Source organism: Schistocerca cancellata, unplaced genomic scaffold (genome assembly GCF_023864275.1).
Source record: "Schistocerca cancellata isolate TAMUIC-IGC-003103 unplaced genomic scaffold, iqSchCanc2.1 HiC_scaffold_1090, whole genome shotgun sequence".
Lineage (NCBI taxonomy): Eukaryota > Metazoa > Arthropoda > Insecta > Orthoptera > Acrididae > Schistocerca > Schistocerca cancellata.
In genome coordinates this window covers 529,224-546,059 of record NW_026047089.1, presented here as the reverse complement: position 1 = coordinate 546,059, position 16,836 = coordinate 529,224, and the positions used below count along the sequence as shown (strand labels likewise).

Sequence of the window (16,836 nt, the reverse complement as noted above, 5' to 3'; positions counted from 1 at the left end):
CGAAAGTCATTACCGCCATTAGCGAGATATTTGATGTTGCCATATGGCAACGCTAGGCGCCTTCACTACCTAAATTTATATCGATTACAACTTCAACTAAAATAAGTAGGTTATTGAAATTTCTTATTACATATACAAGTTTTGTGCAAATTTATTATTCAGTTTTCATCACACGATTGATACTTTATAACACAGTACAATTAATAATCAAAAATCAAACCTTGAACTCAGCATTATTTTACGTGAAAACAGTCGATACACAATCCCACATTACACTTTGAACACATTGTTCTCACAATAGATTTACAGTCCTTGTGTGCACACCTTTTCTTCTTCTTTCCTTCTGTGTGCTGGACGAGGTGGTCAGTCTTATCAAACCTAATTGAATCTGATATGTGGCTGTCGGAACATGCCCTTGATGCAGATGGTCTCCCGGCTCCTTTTGGTGAAGCTTGGTGTCTTTGCAAGTACACTGTTGCTACTTCTCTCTTGATATAGTTTGGTTTCTTGCTTTATTATACAAAATCCAACTGTTTTGTATGGCGACATCTAACATTCAGGTACAATTGGATCTTGTGCAGTACGCATTTATGGTGCCGGTGGGTTACAGTGACCATAATCAACACCGATCCTTCCGTTATTTGGCATCCTTTTCAGCATTAGCTCATAGTTGACGAGAGGACAGGTTGTCTAATAATCTATAAAAATAAGAAATGAAATAGCAAATCATAATAAAGTCAGCATCAGTATACAAACAATTACAAACCAATGATAGGTATACTTACCCGACAACATGTTCATTTCCCGAATTTTCATCTATGTCTACATTCGGATCTGGGGACTCAACAAACACATCACCTCCAATATCATCATTATAAAGAATTTCCAGCACCTCAACAAGCGAGAAACCTCTTCTAAAATGAAAAAGAGAAAATTCGTCCTTTTACTGAGTACAAGCGCCTAGCATTGCCATATGGCAAAACCGACGTTCAAATGGCCTAAACGAATGTAATTTATTTCACAGCAAGCAGTAACCTCCAAAGAATATGTATTTGAGTATTTAAAGCACAACCATACTAAAAAACCAAATTATATATTGTAAGTTACTGTGTAAATCATACTTACTCGAACTTATACTCCATTTTTCTTTGTCATTCAGCAAATGACGACTTCCAACACTGCTTACGCTGCAGAATTTAAATGTATTGTTAAAAATGTTGCATTGTTGTGATCTTTACAGTCTTGCGGAACGGAATCCAGTGCTGCCAACACTCTCGCTTCCTTGATGTCGTGGAATCAATGATTTTAAAAAAAGTGTTACAAACATTGCCATATGGCAACACACGGCACTAATGGGTTAATGCAAGTTGCCATGTCATCTGACATGGGTATCTGCCTTCTGTACGGAACAAGAAATATGGCTCAATAGGAATCAAAATCAAGTTTTATTCATTCATTTACTCTTCAAACAACAGTTGATTTTCTGTTCAAAATACTTTCATTTGTGTTCATTAACATTTCTGTACCATTGACCTAAAATCTCCAAAATTACTTTTTCATCCACATGGTTTATTGGAGTTGACATCATGTTGAAAACAATTCCAGTAGAATTCTGACTGCACATGTGGCTTCTGAGGCAGTGGTGGTGGGGGCGGATGATTGTGCAAGTTTTTGTTGCCTGTGGAAATGTGACTTTAACCCTTGAACGGACACTCCTGTGTATAAAGTGCACAAACCACAAATAAGTCTGTTGTACTGTTCCATTGTTGCTGTGAGTCCATACCTATTTCTTCATCATTGCTTCATCTGGCACATTGCTAACTTCTGCTGTCATACGTCCAATTGAGCAGCAGTAATATGAAACCAATGGCAAGCTAGGTGAGAAAAAAATGAAAGATCTGTGCAAGAAAATGACACAGATTCTGAGTTAGTTGCACAATCCCACAATGAGGCAGTTGTTTATGAGATAATTAGCAGTCAAATACGTGGTTGGCTGTGGTCTGATGCAGCTGCACTATTTAAGGCTTCGAATGTGTCAATACTGTTGGGTAACACTTTAAGCAGCATCAGAGTCATATAATGAAAGTTTATTTTATTATTGTTTAGTTAAACGCTGATACAGGTCATAAAATGAAAGTTAATCATTTTTAACTAAACTAAGATTTTGTTCCTACATGTTTATCTTTGTAACAAAAACAAAGCTACTCTTCACATGTGTACAAATATGCTGTGAGCCCTCTCGTGTTCTGCTCGAGGATTAATAAGTGTTGTGCAGTAGTGATGAGGGACCAAAGCTGGTATACCTCAGCAGAATGCCTAAGTTTTCAATAATATGATTTTGTAAATGCAGTACAACAACATACATTTCATTGTGTAGTCTCATCAATAACTTTTTAAGTTTCTCCTCCTTACAGTGATAGAAACAATGGACCTATGCAACTCCACATAAGTTTCTGCATAAAAGTAAACTGTTCACAGTACTCTAGAACAGAAGGGAATAATCATAGCAACAACAGATTTTGGCTGCTTCCCTCCACTGGAAGTTCCTAAATTTGTATTGCAACTTATAGCTGAAGGAAGATAATTTATTAAAAACCCTGTTAGAAATAAGCAGAAATAGTGACAAATATTGTTCTGTGAGAAAACAAAACTGTTGTTGTTGTTGTCTTCAGTCCTGAGACTGGTTTGATGCAGCTCTCCATGCTACCCTATCCTGTGCAAGATTCATCTCCCAGTTCTTACTGCAACCCACATCCTTCTGAATCTGCTTAGTGTATTCATCTCTTGGTCTCCCTCTACAATTTTTACCCTCCACGCTGCCCTCCAATGCTAAATTTGTGATCCCTTGATGCCTCAGACCATGTCCTTCTAACCGGTCCCTTCTTTTTGTCAAGTTGCGCCACATACTCCTCCCCAATTCTATTCAATACTTCATCATTAGTTATGTGATCTACCCATCTGATCTTCAGCATTCTTCTGTAGCACCACATTTCGAAAGCTTCTATTTTCTTCTTGTCCAAACTATTTATCGTTCATGTTTCACTTCCATACATGGCTACACTCCATACAAATACTTTCAGAAACGACTTCCTGGCACTTAAATCTATAGTCGATGTTGACAAAGTTTCAGAAACGCTTTCCTTGCCATTGCCAGTCTACATTTTATATCTTCTCTACTTCGACCATCATCAGTTATTTTGCTCCCCAAATAGCAAAACTCCTTTACTACTTTAAGTGTCTTATTTCCTAATCTAATTCCCTCAGCATCACCCAACTTAATTCGACCACATTCCATTATCCTCGTTTTGCTTTTGTTGATGTTCATCTTATATCCTCCTTTCAAGACACTGACCATTCCGTTCAACTGCTCTTCCAAGTCCTTTGCTGTCTCTGATAGAATTACAGTGTCATCGGCGAACCTCAAAGTTTTTATTTCTTCTTCATGGATTTTAATACCTACTCCGAATTTTTCTTTTGTTTCCTTTACTGCTTGCTCAATATACTGATTGAATAACATCGGGGAGAGGCTACAACCCTGTCTCACTCCCTTCCCAATCACTGCTTCCCTTTCATGCCCCTCGACTCTTATAACTGCCATCTGGTTTCTGTACAAATTGAAAATAGCCTTTCGCTCCCTGTATTTTACCCCTGCCACCTTTAGAATTTGAAAGAGAGTATTCCAGTCAACATTGTCAAAAGCTTTCTCTAAGTCTACAAATGCTAGAAATGTAGGTTTGCCTTTCCTTAATCTTTCTTCTAAGATAAGTCATAAGGTCAGTATTGCCTCATGTGTTCCAACATTTCTATGGAATCCAAACTGATCTGCCCCAAGGTCGGCTTCCACCAGTTTTTCCATTTGTCTGTAAAGAATTCGCATTAGTATTTTGCAGCTGTGACTTACTGAACTGATTGTTCGGTAATTTTCACATCTGTCCACACCTGCTTTCTTTGGGATTGGAATTATTATATTCTTCTTGAAGTTTGAGGGTATTTCGCCTATCTCATACATCTTGCTCACCAGATGGTAGAGTTTTGTCAGGACTGGTTCTCCCAAGGTCGTCAGTAGTTCTAATGGAATGTTGTCTACTCCCGGGGCCTTGTTTCGACTCAGGTCTTTCAGTGCTCTGTCAAACTCTTCACGCAGTATTGTATCTCCCATTTCGTCTTCACCTACATTCTCTTCCATTTGCAGAATATTGTCCTCAAGTACGTCGCCCTTGTATAGACCCTCTATATACTCCTTCCACCTTTCTGCTTTCCCTTCTTTGCTTAGAACTGGGTTTCCATCTGAGCTCTTGATGTTCATACAAGTGGTTCTCTTTTCTCCAAAGGTCTCTTTAATTTTCCTGTAGGCCGTATCTATCTTACCCCTAGTGAGATAAGCCTCTACATCCTTACATTTGTCCTCTAGCCATGCCTGCTTAGCCATTTTGCACTTCCTGTCTATCTCATTTTTGAGATGTCTGTATTCCTTTTTGCCTGCTTCATTTACTGCATTTTTATATTTTCTCCTTTCATCAATTAAATTCAATATTTCTTCTGTTACCCAAGGAGTTCTACTAGCCCTCGTCTTTTTACCTACTTGATCCTCTGCTGCCTTCACTACTTAATCCCTCAGAGCTACCCATTCTTCTTCTACTGTACTTCTTTCCCCCTTTCCTGTCAATTGTTCTCTTATGCTGTCCCTGAAACTCTGTACAACCTCTGGTTCTTTCAGTTTATCCAGGTCCCATCTCCTTAAATTCCCACCTTTTTGCAGTTTCTTCAGTTTTAATCTACAGTTCATAACCAATAGATTGTGGTCAAAGTCCACATCTGCCCCTGGAAATGTCTCACAATTTAAAACCTGGTTCCTAAATCTCTGTCTTACCATTATATAATCTATCTGATACCTTCTAGTATCTCCAGGATTCTTCCATGTATATAACCTTCTTTCATGATTCTTGAACCAAGTGTTAGGTATGATTAAGTTATGCTCTGTGCAAAATTCTACCAGGCGACTTCCTCTTTCATTTCTTAGCCCAAATCCATATTCACCTACTAAGTTTCCTTCTCTCGCTTTTCCTACTCTTGAATTCCAGTCACCCATGACTATTAAATTTTCGTCTCCCTTCACTACCTGAATAATTTCTTTTATCTCATCATACATTTCTTCAATTTCTTCATCATCTGCAGAGCTAGTTTATAAACTTCTACTACTGTAGTAGGCGTGGGCTTCGTGTCTTTCTTGGCCACAATAATGCGTTCACTATGCTGTTTGTAGTAGCTTACCCGCAAACCTATTTTTTTATTCATTATTAATCCTACTCCTGCATTACCCCTATTTGATTTTGTATTTATAACCCTGTATTCACCTGACCAAAAGTCTTGTTCCTCCTGCCACTGAACTTCACTAATTTCCACTATATCTAACTTTAACCTATCCATTTCCCTTTTTAAATTTTCTAATCTACCTGCCCGGTTAAGGGATCTGACGTTCCATGCTCCGATCCGTAGAATGCCAGTTTTCTTTTTTCTGATAACGACGTCCTCTTGAGTAGTCCCCACCCGGAGATCCGAATGGGGGACTATTTTACCTCCGGAATATTTTACCCAAGAGGACGCCATCATCATTTATCCATACAGTAAAGCTGCATGCCCTCGGGAAACATTACGGCCGTAGTTTCTCCTTGCTTTCAGCCGTTCGCAGTACCAGCACAGCAAGGCCGTTTTGGTTAATGTTGCAAGGCCAGGTCAGTCAATCATCCAGACTGTTGTCCCTGAAACTACTGAAAAGGCTGCTGCCCCTCTTCAGGAACCACACGTTTGTCTGGCCTATCAACAGATACCTCTCAGTTGTGGTTGCACCTTCGGTACGGCCATTTGTATCGCTGAGGCACGCAAGCCTCCCCACCAACGGCAAGGTCCATGGTTCATGGGAAACAAAACTAAATTGTTGAAATACCATAAATGAAATAGTGGCTGCTGCTGTAAAATTTTTTATTTTGACTTACAAAGTAACAGAGATCACAGGAATAGATCTATATTCCTTAAAAGTAGGATATTCAGTAATGATTACCAAAGAATGCATTTGGCAATATGTTATTTCAGGTAGACTGTTATGGTAAATCACCAATCATCTCCCCCCCCTCCACACACACACACCTACCTGCATATTTATTTGGTGTTGTTACTTTCTTACTTTCACTCTCAATTTGTTTACATTCTGCCAAAACTTCCATACTATATTTATTCATTATTAGATATGACATAACATTTCTCAGGTAAACAACTCTGAAATCATGCTTCCGCAGCTCGAATCTGTCTGTCTTACATGGTAAGTACAAATGTAAAGATTTCTGTTTATCTCAGGTTATGAGATCTTAAAAATTATCTTAATAATACAACTATGAAGCAGCTTGATGAGCAAATCAGAACAAAACATTCTTTTAAGGTGACAGTAGACACACTTTATTGAAGCTGCACCCAATAAAAACACTTGTCACAAGACACAGTCCACAGATCAGTGTCGAAATAATAGTTAGTACCAATCATTTCTAACTCCGAAACCAGTCTGTAGACATTGCCTGTCACTATAACAACCACTTTTCCAAATCATCTTTTTTCTTATTGTTCAATCTCCTTCCCAGTTTCCAAGTCTTTTGTTATTTACCTTTTAACTCCTTTCTTGACCACATTTTTCTGTTCTCATGGTGCTGATTCACCAAAAGTAGTATTTCTTTCATCCGAGAAAACTTTGAAATTTTCAGATTTAGTCTTTTGCTGCCTTGGTGAAGTCTGAGAAATTTCCCTTTTCATCACTGTTGCCAAAAACGGTCTTCTGTGATGAACATTACATAAAACTCTGACACGGTCTAAGGGGACTTCACACTTCTCAGCAGGTTGATGTTTTTCAAGTAGCATAATGTTCTGGTTGGATTCCCCTTTAACTCACAGTTTTTTCTTGAGTTGACAACAGTTCCTTCACAGCTTTTCTTTAACATTTCCATAACAGCACTACACTGCACTAAACAAACATTTTATTAATAAACAAACATTTCCTACACCATGGAATCATAAACTCAAACTAACAGCAATGGCTAATGTGGCAGTTCTGGGCCTCTGGCACATGACTCAGATGCATTCTTGTGGCAATTATTCGAACCACTTCCACAGTGAATATCAGGTAGCCCAGATTTAACTGAGTAGTGTTAGGCACATAGCCCACATTTTGATTAAACGATATTTTTTCATTTGTGGCACTTAGAATGGATTTCATTTTCAGTCTACAGTTGATAAAATGATGAGCTTACTACACGAATTTCGGAGAATGCTCTCATTGCTTCAGAATACAGATTTAACTAGATACTGTTTTCATCAGTAGATGGCTAAGTCTGTCCTCTGAAGAGTGAAGCAAGTCGGGAAATATGTCCTGACTAAAGAGTGCTTATGTTGTTTCAAGTAAGAAACGTAATTTGCTTTATGCCATTTTTTATCATTCCAGTATAAAAATGGTACACCCAGGAATTTGTGTGAGTTGACTGTTCCCAATTGTGATTCATTATATTGTAACGGCAAGATTTTACATTTCTTAACATTTGGAATTTTATCAGGATCCGACCATATATCTGTACAGCTTTGTGTATTAACTATACACTCCTTTCATCTCGTAAGTAGTGTCAGAGGTAGTAACATGTTCATTGTGCAACTTTTGAGCTTCCAGGGATTACAACAGGACAATGCAGTGAAGTTAGAACTGATCTTGCATTGAAATTACAATACAATTTTACAACAAATTTACTTTATTAAGAAAAACAGTTTCCATAAAATATTTTGAGTTCATTTAAGTCAAATAAATATGGATAAAATGTAGTCTTCAACTTTCATTGCTTGTAACATTCCAAATATCACACTACTAAAATTCTGAGATTATTGATGCAACTATGGTTTTAAATGATACTAGATTGTCACATAAATAATGTACACTCAGTTGAGATAACGGGCAATGGAACTATTTTCAGACAAAACAATATAGTATGTGGACTTTACATGAAGTTACTGAAAGGACATCAAAACATTCACAGCACTGTTAAATAGCTTTTGATTCCATGTTTTTGCTTTCATGTTTTAGTAATGATGCTGCACAGCAACTGCTTGCAACCATGAAACTAATCAATCAAGCAACTGGAGATGCACTATCTGACCTCCTGCTAGTAGAGGCTGTGCTAAGTGCACGTGGATGGTCTGTTATGGACTGGGCTGCAGCCTATACAGATTTGCCTAACAAGCTACTCAAGGTCACTGTCAAGGTGAGAAATATTTATTACCTGTTGTCCATTAATGATTTAAACTTCATGTGAGTGGATTAGTAAAGCAAACAGCCAAGGAGAAGATATAACTGTGGGAAGGACATATCACCCTTCTAAGCATTTGGTAGTGAATGCCATTTATAGTTACTCAAGTAAAACTTACATCCCTCTGCAGTCTAAAAGTTACAGTAAAAAATTTACCCAAAGAAATACTAAATCATGAATTGCAGCAGTACAAACGACAACTGTGATAATTTTTGACATTTCCACTGAGACAGATATGTAAAAAGCACCTTTAGCAATAACATGATGTCAAGTCAGTTCTCAACGTTTGAAAATACAATTTTCTGAACACAGAAGTTGGCCTATGTTTAACATCAGTTCAAATTTTGGTCCCCCTTCACCTACTACAGCAACTTTTGAGTTAAGGATTGATTTGTCATGCTAGTTTTTCAACAAGTAACACACTATCTACACTCTTTTGAGGCAAGGTTACATTGTATTTGGTGTTATCATAGGATCGTAATTTAATCAAGACTGCTGATGCTGAGCGGAAATGTGTATCACCTTTGGGTCTTCAAGACAAAGTGGATCAGCTTGTATCTCAGTACCCCAGTGGAAGGGCTTTCATTCGGTGAGTATAATTTAATAGTTGTTAATTTTGGGAGTCCATACTGTTTCAGATTTTCAGTGTTTTTGTGAATTACTTGCAGGCCTTCTGGCACAGAGGATGTTGTCCGTGTTTATGCCGAGGCTGATACTAGAGAACATTGTGATGAACTGGCTCAAAAAGTGGCTGAAGCTGTTTCAGAGTTCACAGTTTGAATGTGATGAATCAGAATATTGTGGAATAAAATTCTGAATACCAATTGTGTAGCTTCCTTTTCCTGATGTGAAAGATCAGTGTTAAGTGTGAGTAACATTAAAAATGTTATGCAGTCAAACACCTATTTTACATTTTCATGTGGTCCAGGTTTAAAAAACACAAAATTGAGGAAATGATTAAAATTCTCAATCCTCTCCAATAATTTGTATAAAATTTAAGTGAAAGAAATTAAATGTACAGTACAATGTTTAAGCAATAATTTTTGGTAATGCATTTCATTACATGCTGTTACAGCAAAAATTGATTGATTGAGGGGAGGTTATCAGTCCCATGGTTACGAAGTTACACACTAAAGAGAGAGGGAGGAGTAAATGAGGAAGTTAAGACACATACAGGAACAGCAAAAAATTGAAACTGGTGTCTGGGTAAAAGGTAATAGGGCTATTTACCAACAATTCATCCTTTTTGCTCTCCAGAAAAAAAGCAAAAACATCACGGCAGCTAAGTGGTTAAAGCATAAATGTGGACATCTGCTTAATGGCAAACTTTGTCACTGTTGAATTCACACCACAACCTTATTAGAAGTTGGCTCATTGAATTTCTGTCACTGTAAGTTTGAAAGCAAGCTCAGATGCTACAGTTCTCCTTCATGGATCAAAAACTGTATGTCAAATTTGAACAGGAAAGTCTTTAAAATGTGCTATTGCAAAACCCTTGTTCTATTTCTGTCTGACATCTCTCTCATAGCACATCATCTGCATGAAAAATATATTTCCAACACTTCAGAAATGCTTTTATCCCTACCTGCACATCCAGGGAAAGAGCTCATTTTGTGTGTTGGTAGCACTGGCTATTGGGTGAGTTCACTAGCTAGAAATGGACTACATTTCCTCTATTACGAGCGAGCATATTCTTCGAGACTTGGTCTTTATTAATATTGTTGCTGAATACATTACATAGGAAATACATGCACAAAGGTGAGACTGAGTTTAAGTGACACAAGAAAAGACAGTGGCTGGGCTCCTTCACCACATACCAGCTCGTGTGTCAACTCTGTTTTTCTGTTACCTGGCGGTAGTTTTATCCTGATTGCAACACCAATTGTTGATTATGCCAGCATTTCCCCTCTCCAAAACGGCCTAAAATATTTCCTTAACTCTGGCACCACTTGTGTTACTTGTTTACTCCCATTGTCAATAGCAAGGAGTGTAAAATCGGGAAATTTTTAGCATTTATCTTATTGGTTTTTCACAGGAGGCTACAAATTTATGGCGTAGAATCATGAAAAATGTAAAATCTGAGTTCTACTGTAGTTTACATTTTCAGTTTTTAATCAGAAACTAACATTTACAAAAGCATGGGGACAGACAACTTTGACCCCTAATTTACATGCAGGTAGCAGGTACAGTTTCAAATAAATAATTATATACACACACAACTCAGCCTAAGTTTGCAATCACAGCATAAGTGAATTCATTTGTTGTTGACTGGCCACCAATATCCTTTGTTTTTACCTGAAATTAGGAACAAGGAAATGTTACTATATCACATTTATTTCATTGATGTATTTAATTCTAATAAACTATTACAGTAATACCTTGCCATCTTGGAGTACATGGTTAACTGCATTACGTATCATTTCACTGTAAGTATGAAGATTAACATGACTCAACATCTTCGCTGCACATAACAACATTGCTGTGGGATTTGCAACATTTTTGCCCACTGCTTCAGAAAAAGTGTGCCTTGCACCCTGGAAAATTCAAAATAACAACAAATATTACATCTCTGGTTCTTTACTTAACATTCACAGTTACTGGGATCCAATATCTGGTCTACCCTGAAGGCAATCACGTTGGAAAACAATATTAATGAATTTTAGTCTAAAGATAATTTTTAATGAGGTAAGTTACATTTCTTTCTACAGCCAAACAAACAGAAGATTTTATACTGGTACCGATATGTGGATGACATCAATTGCTTGATTGTTTTATTCGGGTGTCTGTTTCATCAATTACACAGTTCATCCAAAAATAAAATTCACCATTGAGACAGAAAAGGAAATGAAACTTAATTTCTTAGACGTCAACAAACAAGTTTGGAATTTTCAGGAAACCTACAGCCACAAGTACATCAACTCCAACCAACCCTAAGCACAATAACTCAAGTATGCTACATAGGCTCAACAGAACTCAACTAAACACGATATACCGAATTGCCAAAGATAATGGGTACAACACACAAATGATAAACTTAACCACAAACAAATCATCAGCAACAACAGATAACCAAGAACACAAATTACAGACAAACACCCTACAAAGAGGACAGCATGCACATACTAACATACAGTAACAAAAACGTCCATGGGGGGGGGGGGGGGGGGGGGGGGGGGAGGGAAATATACAGAAGAAACAAGGGCAACAAATATCATTCCACACAAATAACACAGTACAGAAAAATCTAAGCACTTAGAACACGCCAGGAGACAGATTCCTGCTTTGGAGAATTTATCAGTTAACTTTTAGTTCACCTTAGATCACTAAGAAGTGATAGTACACACACTCCACTTTTTCAGATCATCTAATACAAGAAAACAACCACCCAAATAACATGGAGACTGATCTTAAGACCCTCAGAGGAAGCAAGTCTCTATCAAAAACTCACAAGAGAGAACTATAACATGCAATAATACAAGGAAAGAGAGCCCTGAATGAAAACACAAAACTATGCAACAAAACACTGTTTGGAACACTCAATGGACTATACAAAGGCACCTCCCCACATAAAACATAACAGCCTAAAAAAGGAAAAACCTTTTGTTTTCTCGGTTCCCTCCCCACCCTTTTTCCAGCTCTCTACAAACACAAGAACAATGATGAACAACTGAGCAGCAGCAACAACAACATAACATCTCTCTCAGAGAATGGTGTCAGAAGTGTCTGCTCATATCATGCTTCGCAACATTTTGTTTAACTGCATGTGAAGTGAACTAATGAGCACAAATTCTGTGAAAAACTGTGTGGGAACAGTACACTGAATAGCCACCGATAGACACCCACCAGACATGCAACAGGACGAAAATACGTAAGTACATAAACGCACATATCCTCTACCCATGAAACAGTTCTTGATAAATATGCATTAATTTTCTTCATGGCTAGTTTGCAGACAACATGCCGTCAAAAAATGACAAAAAAGTGTAAAATAATGCAGCTCATTTAGCGATTTAATTTTAAGGTGAGCATCTAAACAAAACAAAGCAAAGCAAATTGCACATATAGCAATTATTAGGCCTACAACAGTTAAATTATTATAAATTTCATATTATACTTTACAAATCTGAGCCACAGAAGGACACGTGTCGAAACATGTCTGGATAAATACAAAAATAAACAAATTGTGCTTGCATAAGGCTGATTTTCAAAACAACCCAATATTATATCGAGAAGTTTGCCTTCTTTGCAGCAGTCTTCTACCTTTTCCCATCCTTCCCTCCTTTCTCCTCCTGCTCACTTCGACACTGCTAACCCAATCTCTCCGTTCAAAATCAACTGACATGGAGAGAAGCATGGAAGCATTCTGTGAGACCATTCATCTGTGGATGGTATACACTTTTTATCCTGTAGGTAATGTTGCAACATGAAATTACCTCACACTATTCTTTCCTACAACCAGATATCCTCCTACGAGGTTCTCTGTGCTTCGAAGTGATGTCCTCTACAAGAAACATTGCAATTGCCAGAGCTTTGGAAGTCAGCACAACTTTGGTGACAGTACAATGCGAAGTAGTTAGCTGAGGCTATTATCCACCGATTTCTGTTTGTTAACTTCAGAAATGTGACCAAGAAGTCGATTACAATTAAATGAAATGGTGCTGCTGTAGGCAGAATTGGTACCCCAGAGGTAAATGTGACATATAAATCCATTGCTTGCATTCCTTACAGTGGCTAATGACCAGTATAAACCTGGCCAGAGTCCCAGGTGGCCACATGTTTGAGCACCATGAAATAAGTTCACGGCAGCTGGTTGTAGATGAGCTGCAATATTTAGCAATCATTTCCATCCGTCTGTTCTTCTAAACAATGTTCTGTATATTTATCGGAATCTCCTTTGGTCATTTCCTCATTCTTACTGAAAGACTTCAATGATTTTCAGCATTGCTGGATCTTCTCTCTGTTCAGCAGCAATGTCATTTAATGCAGTGAGCTGGGATTTCATGTACGCTGCTGTATTTCTCGAATGGATTCCTTGAAAGGTAGTCAGTGTCCTTGTGTGTGTGTCTGTGTCTGCTTCCATATACCATTCTGATGCTGAATTCCTGAAGCCTCAGAGCCACTTGTAACACCTACATCGATTAGAAGTAGATTTGGACTACGTAACTATGTATCTGTTATTATGAAGTGTTTGTACTTTGTTAGTTGAGGTCATTGATGTGTGACAGGAAATTTAAAGTTCACAATGTGTAAAATAATGAAATTTTATAATATATGTATGTTCACAAAGAAAAATTTGTATATTGGAAGTTGGTTCATGCTTAGGGAACATGTATTGTGAAATGTAAAAGATAAGGGAAGCCCCTCCGCAACAGAAGTGGCTTGGCGCAATGTAAAAGGTGGTTTTGGTGGTCGATCTGGGCTGCTCCTTGGTGTGAACAGTACGCAGTCAGTGTCTAGCCCTTGTACGGTACACGTGCGAACCCATGGATGAAGGGTATCACACGGATGCCATATTCCTTGACTTCTGGAAAGTGTTTGACTCGGTGCCCCATTGCAGACTAAGGTACAAGCATATGGGATTGGTTCCCAAATATGTGAGTGGCTCGAAGACTTCTTAAGTAATAGAACCCAGTACGCTGTCCTCGATGGTGAGTGTTCATCGGAGGCAGGGGTATCATCTGGAGTGCCCCAGGGAAGTGTGGTAGGTCCGCTGTTGTTTTCTATCTACATAATTGATCTTTTGGATAGGGTGGATAGCAATGTGCGGCTGTTTGCTGGTGATGCTGTGGTGTACGGGAAGGTGTTGTCGTTGAGTGACTGTAGGAGGATACAAGATGACTTGGACATGATTTGTGACTGGTGTAAAGAATACTCCATTAGTAGTGTAGTGCTTGACAGTCATGTCGATTAAATATTTGGGTGTAACATTGCAGAGCGATATGAAGTGGGACAAGCATGTAATGGCAGTTGTGGGGAAGACTGATAGTTGTCTTCAGTTCATTGGTAGAATTTGGGATGATGTGGTTCATCTGTAAAGGAGACCGCTTATAAAACACTAATACGACCTATTCTTGAGTACTGCTCGAGCATTTGGGATCCCTATCAGGTCAGATTGAGGGAAGATATATAAGCAATTCAGAGGCGGGCTGCTAGATTTGTTACTGGTAGGTATGATCATCACGCGAGTGTTACAGAAATGCTTCAGGAACTCGGGTGGGAGCCTCTGGAGGAAAGGAGGCGTTCTTTTCGTGAATCGCTACTAGGAAATTTAGAGAACCAGCATTTGAGGCTGACTGCAGTAAAATTTTACTGCCGCCAACTTATATTTCACGGAAAGACCACTAAGATAAGAGAGATTAGGGTTCGTACAGAGGCATATAGGCAGTCATTTTTTCCCTCGTTCTGTTTGGGATTGGAACAGGGAGAGAATACGCTAGTTGTGGTACGAGGTACCTCCGCCACACACCATATGGTATTGCGGAGTATGTATGTAGATGTAGACATCGAAGGTTGGTTGGATTGGAGAAGGGACCAAACCACGCGGTCACCAGTCCCTCTGACCTTCGAATGACTAAAACAGATAAAACCTCACACTATAAGAGGGAACTACAATGGCCATAAAATTACAAATTATTGACAGAGAAGGAAGGAAGAAGGCAGAAGAAGAGAGGAGAGAATGAAAGGAGTGGGAAGGCACAGGGTAGGGGTCAACCACGAAGCCCAGTCGAAGCCAGTCCAATAGGGGTGAAGGGGAGAGCAAGATTGCCGCCTCCACCCACTGATAAGGTTGAAGGTCCCACCCTTAAATAAAGCGATAAAAACCCTCATGACGAAGACATTGTAAAACTAGATCAGCTAACGCCAGGGGAAAGTCAGGAAAGCTAAAAGTCCGCCGCAGGGCGGCTAAGTCGGGAAGCCCAGTAAGAGGTGAACCACAGTCAATATTGACCCACAACGACAGAGAGGGGGTCTTCACGATAGAGGAGATAACCATCAGTCAGCCAAGTATGGCCGATGTGAAGCCGGCAAAGGACGACAGAGGCTTTATGGAAGGCCGTAAGGAGGACCGCCACATAGCTGTAGAATCCTTTATCGCCCTGAGCTTGTTCGGCGAAGAAAGAGAGTGCCATTCTGCATTTCAAAGTCACAAAACCTGACAATGTAATGCCGAGTGAATGTCTATTTCTGGAATGCCATTAGCAAGACATGGCCCATTAGTAGCCAATTTACCCAGTCGATCGGCAAGTTCATTGCCAAGGATCCCAACATGGCCTGGGGTCCAAATGAAAACCACTGAGCATCCACATTGATCAAGGAGAGAAAGGGAGTCCTGGATAGCTATGACCAACGGGTGGCGAGGACAGCACTGGACGATAGCATGCAAACTGCTCACTACAGATAATGAAGGACAGTCCTGAGCAGAAACGGACATGGTCCAGTGCGTGCAACATGGCTACCAATTCTGCAGTAAAAACACTACAGCCATCTGGCAAGGAACGAAGTTCTGTGTGTCTCACATAGGTGTAAGCATAAGCAGTGTGACCAGCAACCATGGAGCCATCAGTACAAATCACTTCGGAACCCTGGAATGAACTGCGGAGACAGTAGAATTGGTGGCGATGGACCTCCAGAGGGACAGAATCCTTTAAATTGATGGAGAGATCAAGACACAGCTGTGGCCGAGAGACGCACCACGGAGGGGTACGTGCGTCAGCGGAGAAAAGAGGTGGTAAAGGGAAGTGCTGGAGCTCAGAAAAGAGTGACCAAATGCGGGCAGCCATGGTAAACCCACATCGGGGCCGCCGCTGCAGGACGTTTGATTTCCATGTCTGTATAAAGGAGACCATAATTAGGGTGCTTCAGTGTGCAGCGAATTCAGAGCGCATAAGATATCAGCTGTTGTCGGCAGAAAACTCGCAGCGGTGGAATCCCCGCCTACGTGAGAAGGCTAATCACAGGGTTAGTCCGGAAGGCACCAGTCACAAGTCGGAACCCACAATGGTGGATGGGATCTAGTATCTGCAATGTCGAAGGTGATGCAGAACCATAGACAGGGTGCCCATAGTCTAAACAAGACTGGACCAGCACTTTTTGCAATCGCAGGAGAATAGAGCGGTCTGCACCCCAGGTGGTACTGCACAGACATCCAAGAACACTGAGATGTAACCAACATGTGCTCTTCAGCTGGCGAAGATGAGGGAGCCATGTCAACAGCGCATCAAAGACCAGATTAAAAAAACGATGGGTGTCCACCAGCATACAAAGAGGTGGGGGGGGGGGGGGGGGGGGGGGGGGGGGACTGTCTGCCCAGCAGCTGCCACCAGTCCATTAGTGGCGACGAGAAAGAGAGGGACGCTCAGCATGGAACCCTGTGGAACCCCATTTTCTTGCCAATGGGAAGTGCTGTAAGAGGAACCAACTTTGACACAGAAAGAGTGACAGGAAAGAAAGTTACAGATAAAATCGGGTAGAGCGCCACAAAGGCCCCAGTCGTGAAGCGTGG

At 39.8% G+C, this 16,836-nt stretch overlaps 2 protein-coding genes across 2 annotated transcripts in view; one reads left to right on the top strand and one right to left on the bottom strand.

Moving 5' to 3' along the window:
* Positions 1-9,157, top strand: part of LOC126154490 (phosphoacetylglucosamine mutase-like) — a 62,640-nt gene extending 53,483 nt beyond the window's left edge. The window contains exons 6-8 of the mRNA XM_049916143.1: positions 8,111-8,288; positions 8,807-8,922; positions 9,002-9,157. Of these exons, the coding sequence (XP_049772100.1) occupies positions 8,111-8,288; positions 8,807-8,922; positions 9,002-9,113 (406 nt within the window). The 3' untranslated portion in view covers positions 9,114-9,157. The remainder of the gene's footprint in view (positions 1-8,110; positions 8,289-8,806; positions 8,923-9,001) is intronic.
* A 1,259-nt stretch (positions 9,158-10,416) lies between these two features.
* The window catches only part of LOC126154488 (isocitrate dehydrogenase [NAD] subunit beta, mitochondrial-like), a 47,119-nt gene continuing 40,699 nt past the window's right edge, over positions 10,417-16,836 (bottom strand). Inside the window, exons 8-9 of the mRNA XM_049916139.1 lie at positions 10,712-10,867; positions 10,417-10,628 (exon numbers count right to left, since the gene is read on the bottom strand). Of these exons, the coding sequence (XP_049772096.1) occupies positions 10,554-10,628; positions 10,712-10,867 (231 nt within the window). The 3' untranslated portion in view covers positions 10,417-10,553. The remainder of the gene's footprint in view (positions 10,629-10,711; positions 10,868-16,836) is intronic.